We start from the raw sequence: 19,090 nt of genomic DNA, 5'->3' as shown, positions 1-19,090 counted from the left end.
TATGCTGCATTTACCTCAACTCTTTTATACTCAAATTTCTTTCTGAGGGCAGTATCTTTTCCCACTACTTACCTCCTGGAGACTTGATACCCTGGGACATCTTTTCAAGAAATTTTAAGATTCTGGCCCTCCCCCATATGCTTATAGACTCATTAATATCTGGAACTCATGTTGGATCAGGGCAGCTGGCATTATGGATCTGTTAATTGCCGATACAATGTACTGCTATTCCACACAGCCCATATGCGTGTCACAGTGCTGGCATTCATGAAATGTTAAATAATAATGTAAATGAGAAAAAATTTTCAATCCCAATAATAATTTGGATCCAAAGAACACTGACGCAATAAACGCTCATCAAAGCTGTTTGATTACCTTATCTCTGTGGGAGAGTGACCAAAGTGACGCTAATTTAAATGTCATCTAGAAAGAATACTAGAAAAAACACACACAATGATGAAAATTTAAGACTACACCCTTGGGAGCTAGTTTAAAAGTTATGGCATCTAATGAGTTATAATTAAAAAAAACTAAGCCAAAAAAGCAACTATATATGTATATGTATATATATATTATATGTATACATACATATCCTATATATGTATATATTTACAACATATATATATATGTAAATATACATGTCCTTTTTAACAAATTCAAAATTTAAATGCATTTGGTTCTAAGGAGGTTGTCCAATTAACATTTTCAGTATAGACTGAACAACTATTGATAACCTAAGTTTTGCTTTGAGGTACTGTATATATTGAGATATAGTACATATGCACACATATCAATCCAGCTTACAAAGTGGGGGATTCAGTCAATTGGGATGTTTGGTCTATACAAGGCTGATCTCATCTTTCAAAACCTCTTGAGATCTGAAATATCTTCCCACATTTTATCTATATGTTTTGATATTATACATATATAGTTCTTGAGTGAGGGTATTTTAATCTTTAGGACCCTTTCCCCTTCCTGATAATTGGAAGTGAAATGTGGCAGATCTTGTAATAAGAATTATAAGATCACAAAATATTTGTCTATAAAATGGAAAGGGTATTAGAGATCACTGATTCCAAATTTCCTCATTTCATACAGAAAGAAGCTGGAGAGTATAGAGGGAAAGGGACTTTCCCAAGATCACACAGGTAGCAAGTGACAAAGCAAGTGTTACAAACCCAGGTTCTCTGGAGGCTCTTTCCATCACACCAAACTATCTCCTCATTTAATAGGTTGCCTACCAAATAAGGTGCATAAATTGATGGTTCTAGAGTATTTTCCAACAGAATTCAGGTGTGTTGATGACTTGGTGTAAAGGGATCTGATAGTAATTAGTAGTTGACCATCGTGAGTTCAGTTCAAGGTTGATTTATTAAATTTCCATAGTAACAATTTTGGATCAGAGCTATTACAACTAACCAGTGAGGTAGTTTCCTTATGGCCCCCATTATTTAAAAATATCTATCACTATTTGCCAAAACTTTTCTATTGGGTAATTTGACCATCCAGTTATATTCTATTGTGGTTCAAGTCCTGATCATCTCTTATCCCGGTTATTGAACTAGAGTATTACTTAGTCCTAGTTTCCAGTCTCTCTTTCCCCTTTTTCAATATATTTTCCAAAGCTTTCAAAAAATAATGTTTCTAAAGCAAAAGTTTGATTATGCCACTCCCAACTGACAACTCTTCAAAGGCTCCTATTGTCTCTAGTTTAAAACACAAAATTCCACTTGTTATTAAATGTACTTCACAATCTGACCCAATCCGCCTTTCTAGGTTTAATTTGTATTGCTCCAATTGCCCTACATTCCAAAAAAAATAGTATCCTTGTTTGCAGAACTTGTATATATCTTCCCCCTGTTTCTTTGTATAGGATTTCTACCAAGCCTAGATTGGACTTTCTCCCTTTCTCTTCTCTCAGAATTCTGATATTCCTTTCATGTTCAGCTCATGGGTCACCTTCTTTCTTGATAATGCTCCTTGTAAGTATTCTATTATATCTTTTGACAAGTTGCTCCTCTGTTCCTGCTTGCCTTTGCGGAATGTCAGGTCATTAATGATATGGGCTATTTTGCCTCTTTTCTTTCTAGGACTTAACATAGAAGGTGTTCAATAAATGCTGGCTGGATATATTGAATAGGGCATGTCAATGTTACCAGAGAATGAGCAGATGGAGAGCTTGGTTAAACCAGTTTATTTAACCTGTTTAAATTTAATGCTTAATAGGCATATTCCATAGTTATTCTAATAAATTTCAGTATTGTCTAACCTGTGAGTTGGGTAGAGTATGCAGTGATCAATTAAAGCTGTCTAAAGTAAATAGTGTATAATCTGTGAAGCTTGTTTTGGTGTCAGTCTCAGGTTACAAGCTATTTCAGGACCATACTGAGTCCCCAACCTTTTTTCTGTCTTTTGACAGAAAACTTGGTGTTTCTGATAACATATAGATATCACCCAAATATGCACAATTGCTTTTTTTTCTTTATCAATTTTACATAGGATGTTGGGGATAGGGCAGAAGAAAGTTGGAGGTGTGTTTTTTAATAGCTGTTTTCTTCCAATGCTGTGTCCAACAATGCTTTTCTGCCTAGGCCACATGCAAGAGGCAGGACCTTGGATAGCAGCTAGTTAACTGCCACTCTGATGGCTTGTCATTCTGTCAGTCCTAACCTTCAGGGTTCTGAGACATCTGAATCACATTGTCTCCGCACTTTTTTACTGACTCGGAGCTACTGTTGTCTCACTGTCTGACCTTATACAAACAAAATATAAATAGACAATCCACCTCAGTTCCATCACTGTCGATTGTGGGTCCAGGAGATGGATAGCCATACAGAATTAGGCTTTGATTTGACCTTTGTTTCTGGTTGACTGACAGCCAACCTCATTCTGGAGGAAACTGGGTTCTTGGATTTTGGGGCTTTTCTTCCCTAAGAATAAATTATGTAACTTCCAGGACTAAGAAGAAAAATCAAATGAATAGAAGCAAACTAAAAATAAAAACCAAGTGTGTCCTGAGTATGAAAATGGGAAAATGTGTATTCAGTGACTTATTAATACCAAGTAGCTTATGTGTTTTATATATATTTTTGCTGCTGGATTTAAAATTCTTTTGTTTCAAGGCTAGAAATTTTCTTTATAATGCTCAAAAGATCTCTGATTAAGTTATTCTTTTAGGAGATGGTGACACTAACAATCAATAGACCTAATTTTTAGTGTGTGTATGTGTGTGGGGGGGAATCTTAACACACCAAAAAACACAGCAATTACTGTGTTCATTAAAAATGGAGTCTCCTTAAAATTCATAGAAGTCTCCTTATATTTTAGATCTCAAAGGAACCTTAGAGGTTATCTTATTCCACATCACCTTCTGGCTACCATCTCATTTTATAGCTGATAAAACCCTTCTATTTATCTATTATTTTGTTTTCATTTATGCTTTTCATTACAAGTTTTTTTAATAGACTATAGATTTTCTCCTCTCTGGTCCTTCCAAATGCTTCAGGAATAAGATGAAAATGAGAGTGGCTATACTCAGCATTTCTCATGGGTGCCATAAACATATGGGTCTCTCTGAAGCAAACCCATCTTCTTTATTTTTTAGAGAACAATCAAGGATGTTGCTAGTTTCTGAACAATCAAAAAGAGTTGCTCAGTCAATAACTTTGAAAGTACCAGGAGATGTGATGTCCCTGGAAGAAAATATCTGACTCACAATCCTATCTCCGCATTGCTTGATTAATTTTTAAAATATAAAAAAAATACCAAAATGGTTTCCCACAATTCATTGCCCTCCCGTAGAATTATTGTTCCTTATTAGGACTGAAACAACAGTTTATCTTCAAAAATCTTAAATGAAAAAAGAATTTCAAAGAAATTGCAACATTAACAGCAGAAAGATTTGGATGAATAACCCACATGCTTCAAGCACAAGTCACCACCCAGCTCCTTCTTACCTTTTGGGGTCAGGATTCAACTGGGGTTTAGGATCTTTTCTTTTTTTAGACTCCTTTTTGGAATCCCTTTTGGCATCCGATTCCAGAGGGGAAGGACTTTTGCTCCCCTCATTGTTTGCACTTGGAAGCAACCCACTAAGTAACCCATGCATTTGTTGACTTTGAGGAAGGGGTGGTTTAGGCATGCAGCATGTGGCCAGCCACAGAAGAGAAAAACAAAATAAGAAACACATGTAAAAGGAGAAAGAACAAAAAGAAAGCATGAAAACAAAAATGCAAACAAATACATTCAAATGAAAATAATAAGAAAAAAAGATGTAAACTTGCATAAGGAAAAATCAGAACTGAAAAGAAAATAAGAGATCCCAAACTGTTTCCATGACAAGATGTATAAACCTAACTGTGAATCAAGTGGCAGTGTTACAATATGAAATCCAGACAATGTGTATCATAATTCATGATGATGTTTACCAGGGAGTTTACAAAAACACTTCATTATTTTATAACACTTTCTTATTCAGTAACATATGTAGAATACAGTGTGACAACCCAGAGTATATAATGCAACTTCTTTAAAAAAAGATTTCAGTCCAAGAGGCTGTAACAGATAGTCATTGGAGTGCATATATTTATATATATATAAAAAATGGAACTTTTCATAGATGTCCTTTAAGGACCAAGGTCAGTGTGGCTCTCTCTTATCCAAACAAAAGGCTGGAACATTGCAACAATGAGAAAGGATAACTTTTGACAAATAGTTAACCATTCCAATAAACATTTGTTTTTGTCCTTCAGTGCCAAATGTCAGAATTTCATGGTGTCCAAGTTCATATATTCTGTGAATGATGGGATATAACCTAGAGGGTATCATTTAGTGACCAATAAAATTAGAGGTGTGTTGTCATATGGAGAGGGCATTGGACATTGAACATGCAACATGAAAAGTGAAAATGATAGGCAGGGTTCTAAGGGATGACAAATGCAAACATTTGCCTGCCCACATGAAGATTAATTAGTACCAAACTTCCCTTATTATCAACAATCAAGGAGCCCTAAGGAATTGTCATCTCACCTCCATAGGAACTTAAGCAAAATAGAAATTAAAAATAAAAATAATGCAATTGGAAAAAAGCTCTTGGATTCTAGGAGCATTTTTGTATTAACTATTGATCGAAACATTCAGGCAATGACTTTGCCAGAGCACCAGTGTGAATAATTGAGAGCTGATTGTTTATTCCTTTAGCTATGTCTCCCATGGCCAAATGATTCCAACCAAATAAATAATTCTGGGATATTTTCAGGGGGTGAGGGATGATGATAAACCATCACTGTGGACCATTGACCCAGTGCTTATATGAGCACCTTCTTACCTGTTCCCGTGAACGTGGGATGCACAGAAGGCAAAGCTGTAGTGAAGCAATGTGGGATCGATCATGGCTCCGTTTTCAGCTCGTTCAAGGAGATCACTGAGGTAGCAGAGATGTCTGTGACAGCCTCTGACTCCATTTCGTGCACAGTACTCATCTAGTACAAATACCTGGCCAGGACTGAACCAGCCCTGTTTAAGGAATAGAGGAGAGACTTTCTTTTAAATATAGGTTGTTTTCTTGGAGCAATTTGAACTGGATGGTGGTGGTGGTGGTGGTGGTAGTGGAAATGGCAAAAGGAACCAGGATGGAGGGGGTGATGTAGTACACTAATCTCCTGTTCTAGGACTTAATTACACACTGGGAGATTCAAAGGAGAAGTGGTCTTTTCTTTAATCTAGACTCCAATAATATTGTCTCTCCTACTCAGCATAATATGACTGTTAGGGAAAAAGTTGTTCAGGCTAATGTTGAAAGCAAATATATTTTCAAGTACTAGTAAATGTGAGTTACATGATTTACTTATATGCCAATAGCTATTATCAAACACTCAGGAAAGAGGTCTTTTTAATTTTAAAATAAAGGTAATGCTATAATTGGTTGTATAAATGGGTTTAATGCTATTTCTTCAATAGACTTAATTGAATCTAGAGGAGCTGCTTTTGCCTTGGTTTGTGTATTTTTATTTTTTTTTAATTTTTGGCAATTATTGGGTTCTTATTTGGCTTTTGATCAATCTAAACTCTACATAGAGAAGCGAAACATACCCAATCTCTAGCTCTACTCCAGTAAGTGGGTGGGGTGACAGTTCCCCATTTTTGAACCAAGGATTAGTTTGTTAATTGATTTAAATCATTTTAGATGGTTATTTGACAGCATGAAGGAAAAAGGTTTAATTTTGTTGTTGTTATTGCTTGTTCTGTTTTTAACCCAAGCTTCTTCTTGGGGTCATCTTTGGAACATCCCCATGCTTTGTTAATGAAAAAAAAGGGGGGGGGCACTGTCCAAAAGCAAATACATTTGTCTGCGAATGCATAGAGAGCAACTGGAGCTGACTAGATAACACTAATGTACAGTGCTATTAGTTCTTATTAAGGACCTGGGACCTAATCAATCAGTGAAATGGAGCTCTCTAAGGTATCAGATGAGAGCATCTTTCCTTTTTGAAATTATAAGTTATTGCAACGGGCGGGAGAGTGGTTGAGGCAAAGCACTGCCCCTATAGACAACTTCCTTGCCACCCCATCTGCTACCCCAAATGCTAAATCTTAGAAACAACACTGCTGTGAAAGATTAAAATATATTTTCTACGACTCAGATGACACCAAGTCTTTTGTAGATGCCAAAATAACTGCTTTGAAAAGAGTTGAAGAAATATCAATTAGGATCTCAGTCGAAGACACAGAAAAATTTATGGAGCCCTGCTGGTCGGACTCCAAAACCAACGGAAGAAAAGATTATAATAATGAGGAAAGGAATATATAGAGGAAGGGAGATGAGATTCTTTTCATTTTTATTACTGCCTGAAACTTTATTCTTGAAAATCCATTGACTAAGGTACTCAGGTGGGGAGATATGAATTTTCATTATATATATTCTCTGTTTTGTGTTGTCACTTTTTTAAGGAAAAAAATACAAATAAAGGACCTAGAATTTCACATTTCCTTTCCAGATGAACTTTTAGATGATGTGATAGCCTCTCTCAACAAGATATTTCAGGACAAAAGAAAATGAACAAACAAAACAACTAGGTCAAGATGCATTTGTGTTTGCAGGAATCCAGCTGTTTAGAAAAGAAATATAGGGGGGAAATCAGCCTTCATAGAATAGAAGTTCACCACAAAAGGGTAAGAATTAGCTCAGCTCCAAGATGCACTAGTGTGATTTATAATGATTATCATATAATCTTGTTAAGTAATTCTGGGGCAAATAGCTTTGATATACAAAATAAACTTTAAAAATCAAAAAAATTCCTTTTAGGTTTGAAGAGTTCAAACCTTATGATAAAAATGATTTTAAGTGTAAAATAAGCAGTGTCTCTTTTATGTGAAATAGCCAAATCTATTGCAATGTATCAAACCTTCCCTTTTTAAATTATTACCTAAACTATTTTTCTTATAGACATTATATTTGTGTTTCCTAGACCTGAATTAAAAAGGACTTCAGAAACAAGTCAGACCTAATTCTGGAGGATTTTAATGCCTCTTCTAAAAGACAGTGGTTTAAAACCAGGCAATTTTTTTTTTCTTTTCGGTGCCATAGGATTAAAAGTGAGGTTAGGGACAAAAATATATGTCCACGGTACTTTCCCCTCCCTGGATTATTTCCTCTGCATCTGTAAAATGGGACTGGCAATGTCTACCTTTTAGGAAAAGTGGTAAATTATTGTAAAAAAATCACACAAACCTTGCCTTGTCAAGGCTTATTAAGTCAATCATAATTCACAGGGAAAAGAGGGTCTCAGGATGCCAAATTACATCTTCCAAAGAGACTCAGGACATATATATATATAAAACAACTGACTAATTTCTAACAAAATACCTATGAAAATTTTGATCCTGCCATTGTTTAGATAGCACTTCAGATCTTTTGGGTTATATAGAAAAGTTAAGACAATATCTAGATATTCTTAATGAATTTATTCAGTTCATTTTAGGTCCTAATCCTCAAGAATTGTTTTTTTTTTTAACATTTTAATTGTTTTTGCAGAATCCACAATTTGGGGGAATGTCCTAATTTACCTGATGACCCTAGGATTTTTTGGGGGGACGGGATTATATTTCAGGTCTTTTTAAAGAAGTATTACTAAATTCATTATAAACCACTGAGAAACTCTTTATCTTCTTAGGAGTCCTCCTGTCTCTCCTATGAAAAGAGTCAGTTTAGGAAAGAGACACAGAAAATTGGGTTGGTTCCTGCCAATAGCCTGTCCCTACAGAGTTTTCTTTCCTTTTGTCTTTCTTTTCCTTTTTTTCTTTCAAAGAAGTATAATTTCCGCCCTATCTTTTGAAAATATTCCTGACATAAGAATAGGAAGTTGCTTGTTGATAACTAATCAGATTAGGAAAACTATTTCAGCAGTCACATCTTTTCAAGAGATTGGAAGTGTATGCATTAGTCTGTACTTCAGAAAGAACACAAACTTAGAATTTAGCTCCTAGCCTCCAGAGCACAGTGATGTCTAGGGACAGATCCTCTACTTTCACTGCATTTTCTAGAAAGGTGAGGGTGGCAATCAAAAAAAACTCTCTTTCAGGATGTTTATGCTTAAACCACTGTAGACCAAAGAATATACTTGCCAGGCAAGAATAGGAATCATTTAGTCTGTGGTCCAAAGTTAGGCGCTGCACCATCTCAAAGAGGGAAGCGTGGTCAAAGTTACAGGGATTGGAAGAGATAAATTCATCCATGCCATGTTTTTGAGCTCTATCTGCATCTGTTCATTTATACATGTAGAGAGAGACACAATTCAGAGAAACACACATTTTCTTTGACATTTCCAATATACAGGAATTCACAATGCATTTTGAACTCTAACCACTTTCTCTTAACTTCCCTCCCCTCTCCCAGCCCTCCCCCCCTTATCATACCAAAATATACTTTTCACCTCCCATTGTCAACTTGCATCACTTATTGATTAGCTTATTGCATTTCAGCAAAAATATATTGGCATCAACAGCTTATCTTCTGATCACAATGACTGTGCATTAACACTCTACTAAAAAAAGGAATGCAAAACTATCAACTTAGCCTTGTGCTCAAAGAGCAGTAGTGGCTGACCCAATCTTAGCTAAAGCGAAACCTATTTAATTACTGTTGGTGAATTCAAATAGATTCTGCCATTCTACTGAAGGGAAGTCAGATTTTTTTCCTATATATTTTCTAGGTTGTCTGGAAAATGGGTTTCGATCATTTTTAGCCAAGGCCCAACATGGGCACGTCTTCTGTATCTAGTGCCAATTGGTTTTAAGAAAGATCTCCCCCCACCACCAAAGATATCCCAAATCATAAAGATTTTTAGTTAATCACAGACTAAGTTAAATAGGGATGCAACTTTGTACAGGTAAGAATAGTTGGAGAGTGAGTTTATGCAATTGAGCCTACAGAAATTTACTCAGCAAGGGTTAGGATCTATCAATTGTTGTGAAATAATGATCTGTGTATTAACAACTTTCTTTCAAGGTGAAGACTCTTCCTAGAGGCTAATTCATCTTAGGAAGTGAAACTAAAATGTACTAACTTTACCAGAGAGGAAAAAAGAGAAGACTCAAATTGAAGTGCGGTCCCATGAAATTCATGGATTTTGGGAGGTGGTTGCTTGGAGGACAGAATCCACTCCCTTGTCTTTCTTCACTTTCTTAACATTGAGATTTCCATCAAATCCCTTTAACGGCTAGAGTAAGTTTTTTATTTAATCCCCCTATTTTCTTACAATATTTTAGTGGAACACAAGGGAATGTCGTGATGACAGAGGTTGACAGGGCACAGGAAAAATCAATAATTAACTCCAAGAAGGCGATTGGGGAAATCATTTCACTACTTTATTCTACTGGAGACATTGGCTCCTATAAAAAAAATTCCCCTTCCTGTTATTAAAATCTTGAGCTAGAAGCAGTAGGGTTTGGAAATGACATCTTTCCTCACACTATTTTTAATTCTTCTTCTCATGGAAACATGGAAATGTGCGTTCAAATAGAACTTCATTGGAGCTCATAGATCAATGCACTCTCCTCCAATTTTTAAAAGTCTTCTGATCATGGCACCAAGTGCTCAGTGTCTGAACAAGATGCATTGTTTATGTCTGAGACTTGAGCGAGCAAAGGTTTCCAGAAGGCATCTTGAGGATGTGTCTCTTTAAAGATGAACAGACTTGCCAGGATGATCAGATAATGTATGTTTTAAAAATGATATTTTGGAAGAGGTATTCTCTGCTTCTCTTCCCCCTAATCCCCACCCAAGTCATACTTGATTCAAGAGAATCTGAAAATCCTCTTGGCTGTGAAACTGCCTTATCTTGCCGTTTGGGGAGGTGGTCTATGAAATGGGGTCGAATTTTCTTTCCCCTTCTCTTCCTATTCACATAGGATTCTATTTGCCTCTGAGTTGCTTGCCAGTTGACCCATTATGTCTCACAAGGATGGAGTATGGCAGAGCAGTGCCCTCTAGAGTTGATGTCAGCAGGCAGTCTTATGTTATCAGAGCAAATGATTGTGTGTGTGTGTGTGTGTGTGTGTGTGTGTGTGTTTGTATGAGATAGATTTCCCCCAGTGTAAGAAATCAAAATCTCACCTCAATGACATATTCTGACTTCTCTGACCTGAGGCACTGTATCCTAAGTCTTCCACAACCTTGGGTCTCTCATGGTAGAACATCATCTACACATGTCCTGGAAGGTCTCTATCACTCTTGACAGATGATGCCCTCACATTTCTACCCCTTTAGGCTAAGATCAATTTGATTAATATGAATAACTAAAGGTTTTGTTCATGCTATTTTCAAATCATTTTTCTCCCTTAGTGCCAGGATTATTTTATTCTTCTCTTGTTTTTTTTTTTAACAGTTAGACCAGACATTTTATTTTGTTAGAGGCAGGTTAAGCACTCAAACATTCTCAGAGACTGAGAAATGACAAATTGGCTAGAGGCCTTCATTTGCCAGTTTGGCTTCTATATTTTATCACTTTTCCTCTTTAAGATTTGGGGCATACTGGGTACCAAACTTGGGGAAAGGAGCCCCTTTGGAGCTGTTAAAAAAAGTCCATATGTTCTAAGTATCTTGTTCTTTGCTTGTTTCTTCAACTGTAAGATGAAAGAGTTGAATTAGGTGGCCTCTGAAGTATCTTTTCTCTCTCTCTCTCTCTCTCTCTCTCTCTCTCTCTCTCTCTCTCTCTCTAAGATCTCATGATGCTACACTGAGACCCTTGGAAACTTTGCTGCCTGATGACTTGCTTGGTGGGCCACTCTCATTTTCCCAGTGGATAGTGTTCTAACCACTGAACACAATGATTCATGAAATCTGGCATTCCATAAATGCTACAGGCAGGTCTGAGGATAATGCAGCTCAGTGGGAAAATCTCTGATTTTTGGAGTCTGGGAATCTGGAATCAAATCCTACTTCTGATATTGACTGTGATTCCATAGTGAAGCTGCTTTTCCCAGGACTCAGTTTTCTTCAACTGTAAAATGAGAGGGTTGGACTAGCAGAACTTTGAGAACTACTTTAGATCTAGAAGTCTTGTTCTCTGAACTAAGTATCCTTAAAAAAAGTTTTCATTCCTAAAGAGTAAAATTACTGAGATGAAAATTCTTCTTTTTTTTACCCTTGATGCCAGGAACCATATTTTTTTTTTGTTAACCCATCAACAATTAGAAAGAACACTAAGCTTGGAGTCAGAGACAAGCCTTCTTAACTGGTTTCTTTCCTGAGTCATGGGATCTTGGCCAAATTTTTAGTGTTTTTGACCCTGAGCTTCATTTCAAAGAGAAGTGGTTGGACTAGATGATCCCAACAACCCTTTCTAGGTTTTCATTTATGATCCCATGATGGTGGGGAAGGTGTCTGCCATGAATTCTTCCAGTTCAGTGATGATCCCTGAAGAGTTCTCCGGGCATAGGAAGAGATGTGATCAAACACATGAAATTTAATGAATAAAATTTTGATATGCTTGGAATAGACTCAAGATGACAAAGATTCTAATAGCTTCAGAACATCTCATAAAAGAGCTAACTACTTTGCATGAATAGAAAGAACTCTAGATTTGGAGTCAAGAGACCCAAAGCTAATCTATCAGGGTTAAAGCTTACTGTAGGGTCCTATATAAGTCACTGAACTTCAGTTTCATTTTCTACAAAATGGAAATGATGAATCTTAAATTATCACCCTCAAAGGCAGCTAAGTACGATTGTAGATAGAATATCAGATTTGGAATCAGGAAGTCTTGAGTTCTAATTCAGACACTTAATTACCGTGTGTCAACACTTTCCCTTAGCACATAGTAGTCATTGAATAAAATCTTGTTGACTTGATGTGCTTATTATATGATGATTGTGGGCAAATCGTTTAAACTCTTTCAGTTTCAGTTTCCTCATCTATAAAATAAAGATAGGAATAGCAGCAACCTCCCAGGGTTGTTGTGAAGCTCAGCTGCGATAATATGTGTAAAATGCTTTGCACATCTAAGGCGCTATATAAATGCTATTTATTGTGATGATTATTATTATTGTTATTCTTATTTTATTTTTATGAGTGAAGTATTTTGCAGAGTTTACTGTAATTAATAAATTTGAATCATTGGTATCTGTCATTTCCCATCATCCTCTCACTAATGGTTATTTTTATACTTGGTCCTAGTTAAATTTCCCTGTCTGAGGATAGCCTTATTCTCCCTAATCATCAACTCATGCTTGTTTCTTTTTGTTCCTGGCTTCAATTCTACCACCTCAAAGAAGCTCACACTGAGCTAGTAATTTGTTTCCTTTGCTGTTCCTTTGAAAATTTGTGCTTATAACTTTTATTATTATGGGACTGGACTGTTACAACATAAACACTTTTCTGTCATTTTCTGCTAATAGAGTCCTTCTCTCTAACTAGATGGGAAGCCTTCCTGAGGGCAGGGTAGGTTTCATAGCTGTCATTATTTTTGCATGTTCTTAATATGCCTTGTTGGGCAAGTATACCATCAATTGGTAGGTATTATAAGCTGACTAAATTACCCTGACACCTCTATTTAGGCAGATTTCTCACTGGTGTTATTAAGAGCTACACACATGGAGATTCAGATGGTGTCTTGGATGCAAATCCCAAAATGGGAACATGTGTTCTTAAAAGTTCTTAGAGAAGGAAACAGCATTCAAGGTGCAGGTGTCTTTGGATACCATTCAGACTGCCTGCATGTGTCTCTATACAAGTCTAGGACCCATATGCATTACATATGTTACATATTTTTAGATAAAACACTGCCACCGTCCAGCTGTTCCAAGTTCAGTTTCAAATAACTCGTGTGTGATTTCCAAGCAACACAATATCATGTTTCCTATATTGTTCTCTCTTTTCTTCTACGAGGTGTTCTACTTCAGCTTTTCTTGAAGGCAGTGTGGGTGTGCTAGAGAAGGGGATGGCTCTGGAAGCAGACAACCCAAATTCACAATCCAGCTTGATGACTAACTGTGACCTTGAGTAAGTCACTAACTTAGCTGATTCATTCTATCACCTCCCTGGGCTTCACTTTTCTTATTTATTTATAAAATAAGGGGTAGGCTGGATTTTCTTTACATCATGCTCTACCTTGAAATCTATGATCTTACTTGTTCCCCCTTATATAATTAATTGGTTGGGTTTTTTTTTGTCTCAAATACTAACTTTTGGTGATATGACCATCCTAAACTGCATCCCAAGCATATCATGATACATTCAACTCCTGACTATTGAATTGTTAATCTCATGGATTTTGGGGACATTCTCTTCTGCCAAAAGTTGGTATGTGTTCAGAAGATTCAAATTGATTTTAACATTAACCAGAAGAAACTATAAATTGGAGGTAAATCAGTAACATGAAAACCCTATGCCTTTTGGGTTGTTTACTATCTAGTCACATGGGCACACATTGCTCTCATCCAGTAATGTTCAAAAAATACCAAAACTATTGCTGTATTATGTTAAATATCTGTCTCTAGTCCCAGCTTTTGGAAAGCTCAATCTTGGTTTTGAATTCACTGGAGAAATAGTTTTATTACCCTGGTATAACTTAAAGCACCATATAGAACAATCCTGGGCACTTTGTGTGAAGACCTTTAACAGTAAAAGGACTTCTTGAACATAAAAGAAAAAGCAGTTATCAGGGACCAGTATCATTAGTATGAGTGACATTATTTTCCATAGGTTGCCTAAACTAGTATTACAACTTGAAATGCTTTAGTAATTGGTGACGCTTCCTAAGGGAATTTATAGCAGAGCGTTTGTACTTCTGAAAGAGGTAAGCTTATTCTTGTGTGGGTAAAGGAAACAAATTCCTTCCTTCGTTCCTTCCTTCCTTCCTTCCTTCCTTCCTTCCTTCCTTCCTTCCTTCCTTCCTTCCTTCCTGTCTTTCTTCCTTCTTCCTTTTTTTCTTTCTTTCTTCCTCTTTTACTGAGAGATGGGACACTTTCATTAAAAAGAAATGAACAAACACAATCTGTCCCCATATTTGGTAGAAACAAATTCCTTTATGAACCTGAAAGCTAGAGGAAACAGGAGCCCCATATTAAGGAAACCACATATGCCTCCTTTAAATTTCTAGTGAAGTGGACTTGAGTTGATCAACCTGTCACTTACAATATTCATTTTCATAATTTGATTTCAGATTTCCATAATTAGATTATAGTTCATTTCATTTTCAATGTTCTTTTTCTCTCCTCCCTATAGAACTAAATATATATTATATATATATATGTCCAAACATATATATAGTCTATTTTCCATGTTATCCTGTTTCATCAGCAAATATAAATGTGATCTTGTATTAGACACACATTTTTAAGATAGAGTTTATAATAATTGTTAGGAATGATTTTTTTTCTTTTGGTTAGGATATAATTTTTTAAAAACCAATTCATGCAATTGGTACTCTGCTGCCCTTCTGGCAGCTAACTGAATCCTTATGATGATCCAATCTCACTCTTTAGTTTGTAGGTTTAAATTTTGGGGTTTTTTATATTAAAGAAATATGAATTTTTGCAGTAGTAAACAAATGGTTATTATGTTATTGATGAAATACAACAGAAGAGGACCAGCTCCATAGAGGAAGGTTCGTTTTAAAAGGCTAAAGCTAGCTGGTCATCTTATTCACCCCTAGGATTTAGAATCCATTGATTTTCTTAGAGCATTACTTCAAAGGTAAATGAGCAGCCAATAAAATCCCAAAATCACATCTGTGAACCCAAACCACAAATTATAAGGTGACTTTGTATCATTCTTATCTGGAAAATGTGTGCTTGTCATATCTGTTTGACATTACAAGAATGAATATATGGTTTGGACAGTAACGAACAATGACACTAGTCAACCTCATCAGAAGACATGAAATAAAGAAGTGACAATGATTGATGGCAGCTAGTTATTTATGGATCTCCCTAAAAGAGTCTTTAATGGGTAGTCAAAAGGCTGGGATATTTTTTTTTCTTTTTGGGAACTCTTAGTTGTGGTTTTGTTTTGTTTTTGCTTTTGTTTTTGTTTTGATTTTGTTTAGGCACAGCAGTGGAAGAGATCCCAAGCCAATCATAGACTTTCCCATGCCCATCTTAGGAGGCCATACAATTGACGGCATGCGTGGAAGGAGAACTAAACATTTCCATGATCTCTTAGATTTAGCAGAGTTTACATGCATGGTTCAGAAAGGTGACTAGTTAATTAAGGGTACAGAAGGACATCTGTAGAGCTAAAATGCATTCCTACAAAAGTCTTAACAGGGGACTCATGATGCACATTTCAGCTTTATTTTAATTTTTCAAGAGGTTGTTTAAATTAAAGGATATAAAAGAGTGACAATACCAGTGTTCTAAAAGAAAAACCAATCAATAAATGATATTCAACTTTCCCCTGCTGTATTTATCCTAATTTCAATTAATTTCTGGTTTGAAGATAAAACATAACTCTGCCATGTTTAAATTTTCCCTACAATGTAACCAATCATATTTTTCTGCACTTGACAGTAGTTAATAATGCATTATACTGTAAATCACTACACAAAGCAGGTAAATATTAAGTGGCTCAATGAGTAACACTGTTGATATTTGGAATTTAACAGCAGATTACAAAGAAATGTTTCTTCAATCAATATAAAACTTCGCATAGCATTTTGGAATATTTTGAGTTGGTGATGGAAGTCTAGTTTTTTTAATATATGCTTTTATAAAGAATAGCAAAGTGATTTACAGTGTCATTTTAGGTCATGCAAATTATGTGAATATTGAATTAATACTTTTAGATTGCATTCCTGCAATGTAGCATCTGCAAGTTGACAATACAAGAAGACATAGCAATGATTTCATGAGATATAAATAGAGAAAGCAATTAAAGCAGACAATTAGTAAAATAAAAACTACTAGCTAGCAATGCATTTTGTGCAAATACATGTAATGCCATCAGAACAGAATTCATCCATCCATCCATCCACCCATCCATCCACCTGCCCATCCTTTCTTTTATTCTTCCCAAAGTGGCAACATCCTGAATTTTCACTGTCACATTCTATGGAAAGCTTGATCCAATGTCTAGTCAGACATCCAAATAAAAATAAAAGTCAAATAAGGGGTCTGCTTGGAGTGGTGAAGAAGTCTGCCTGCTAATCAGGGGTACATTTATGCAAAAGAAAAAAAAAGAAAAAAGAAAAATATTAAGAAGAAAGAAAGACCAAAAGAAAGGAAAAGGAGAAAAGAAAGGAGTATCATTACATGGTTAGGGGAAATGACATGACCTACTCCCTCTCATTTGGCATTCAGAATATTCCAATGGCATATTTGCCAGCTCTCTTGACCAACTGCCTCTTAATAAATTATGCACTCACCAGGTGTTTGATCAACGGCTTTTAAAAATATGAATAAAGAATTAGAACACAGTAGATTTGGTTCATAACTGAACAAGTGGCTGAAGGAAAACTTTCTAGAAAGTCAAGCTTTCATTTCTTTAAGGAATCTTTTTAGAAAATAGCACCAGACCACATTGACAAAGTCTTTGCTTTCCTTGTCATATACTAACTATAAAGGAACATTGGAGAGATTTATTCAATTTTGGTGACTGTGATGGGAACATTCGTGGTCATTGTGAGGGAGTGATGCCAAAGCTTTGTGGACCGAGTGAGTTGGGTTCAGTCTATGGGCCCAGTCTCTCCAATTGGTTAATCCAGTTACCTGATGCACCCCTTCCTTTCCTTTTCCCAAGTGATTTTCCATTGGGTGTCCAATCAGGAAGTAAGAATGTTGATTCATGCAAGGCATGCTTGGATTTTTATTTATCATTTATTCTGAACATCTCTGTCTTGAAATCTTGCTCAGGGAGGCTTTCTACTCTACCTTTTTATTTTCTGAAGTATCTATGGTAACCACACCCTAGGTGCACTGACCATAGAAATTGGAATGGGGAAAGGAAAAAGAAAACCCAACAGTTTGTCTGAGTGCAGAATGATCTGTTTTCAGGCATTAAAGCAGTCAAGTTGATGTGGATTCCATGAAACAAAGGGATCATTTACAGTTTCATTGTGATGCTCAATTCATATTTACATCTCGGGACAGAAACCAAAAAATAAAAGAGATGTCAATGGTTGGCTTTAGTAAGAGAATCATTTGATGCCAATATGAAAGCCAGGGAGAGAAGGCAATTATGCACACATCACATGCATCCTAAGTTTAGTATGGAAGCTGACATTTCAAACCTGAGTTCAGGAAAATAACATGAAAAGTTTTACTACGAGATCTAAACATGAGGAAAGTTTTAAGAGAGGAAAAAAAAAAGCACATTGCAGATGTCAGATAATCTCAACTGATTATCTGAACTGTGCTAGCTACAGGGAGCACTTACCCTTGAGTCCAGCTAGAAGTTAGCAGGGTAAGAAGGAACAAACCAGAATAACATAAAGACTAGCAACAAGGCTTTGGAAAGCAGACAGGAGTTCTACCCTAGCAGCTAAAGTACTTGGGTTCAAGCAAAGAATGAAAAAGAAAACAAACAAACAAAATAAGAACCAAAAAAATCCCCCAAACCAATAACAACAAAAAAACCAAAAATACCCCCAAATCCTAACTGTTGGAAACAAACAAACAAACAAATTTTTTAAAAAACCAATTAGGGAAATAATCATCCCAGCTGATTATCAGGGTGGAACATATAATACAATTCTCAAAGACATCCAATTGTTGGCATATGATGGGCTTAACAGTTATTAGCCAGAAACAGACATTAAAAATGAAAAAAAAAATATATATATATATATAACCGGGCTCTGTTCAATGTTCCCTGACCCATTTTCAAGTTAAAAAGAAGCCATTTTTTTGCCCCTCCTGAAAAAATGATAACTAAGGGTATAATTTTCAGTTTTATATAACACTAATAGAGAGAAGATAAATATAAGGGCAAGTAGCCACTTTGAGGATGTTTAATATTGCCAAAGGGGAATATAAATCATGACAGACCTGTTATCTACAGTTCTGGAAATCCATTTCTACGAAAACGCCAATCATGTATAAAAATGGAACAATGCCATTAATTGTCTAGGGCAAAAAATATCCTAAACAAAACCACACCCCAAACAAAAAGAAAAGAAACCATTTGCGGTTTGGAATTCTTTTGCTTTTTTAATTGCAGCAAAGAAGAAAAAATATATATCAAAACAGCACATTTTTAAGATCTACGCAACCCAAATAAAAGGGTTTGTTGAGTCCCACACAAAATAAGGAATAGCAGGATCTATTTTTTCAGCATTGAAATTGCATAGTAATATTTCACTCCACTCTTCCTGAGATTGTCTATAGGTTTTTCAGGTGAACACTATTATGCAGTCATGAGGTCAGAGAACAAAATCTGCCTACAGAAGCCTGTGAAGCCAAATTAAGTAGGCACCCAATGAATTCAGTCTTGCTCCCAAATACCCTGACTGCATGATTTGATGTTCTCAAACCTCTGGTGAACATACATGACAAGACTGGAGTGTTTGTTGCTGTTTCCTCACCAAGAAAATTACTACCTTCTCTAGGCTGCTTACTACCTCTGTGAAAGTAATAATAACAATAATAATAGCAA

General features: G+C 35.9%; 1 protein-coding gene across 1 annotated transcript in view; it reads right to left on the bottom strand.

The window, feature by feature from the left end:
- CADPS (calcium dependent secretion activator) overlaps positions 1-19,090 on the bottom strand; it is a 557,039-nt gene that overhangs the window by 169,652 nt on the left and 368,297 nt on the right. The window contains 2 exon segments of the mRNA XM_074198830.1: positions 5,327-5,514; positions 8,623-8,759. Coding sequence (XP_074054931.1) covers positions 5,327-5,514; positions 8,623-8,759 — 325 coding nt within the window.

The sequence above is a fragment of the Macrotis lagotis genome, chromosome 8, assembly GCF_037893015.1.
Source record: "Macrotis lagotis isolate mMagLag1 chromosome 8, bilby.v1.9.chrom.fasta, whole genome shotgun sequence".
Taxonomy (NCBI): domain Eukaryota; kingdom Metazoa; phylum Chordata; class Mammalia; order Peramelemorphia; family Peramelidae; genus Macrotis; species Macrotis lagotis.
This window is presented reverse-complemented; position numbering and strand designations above follow the sequence as displayed.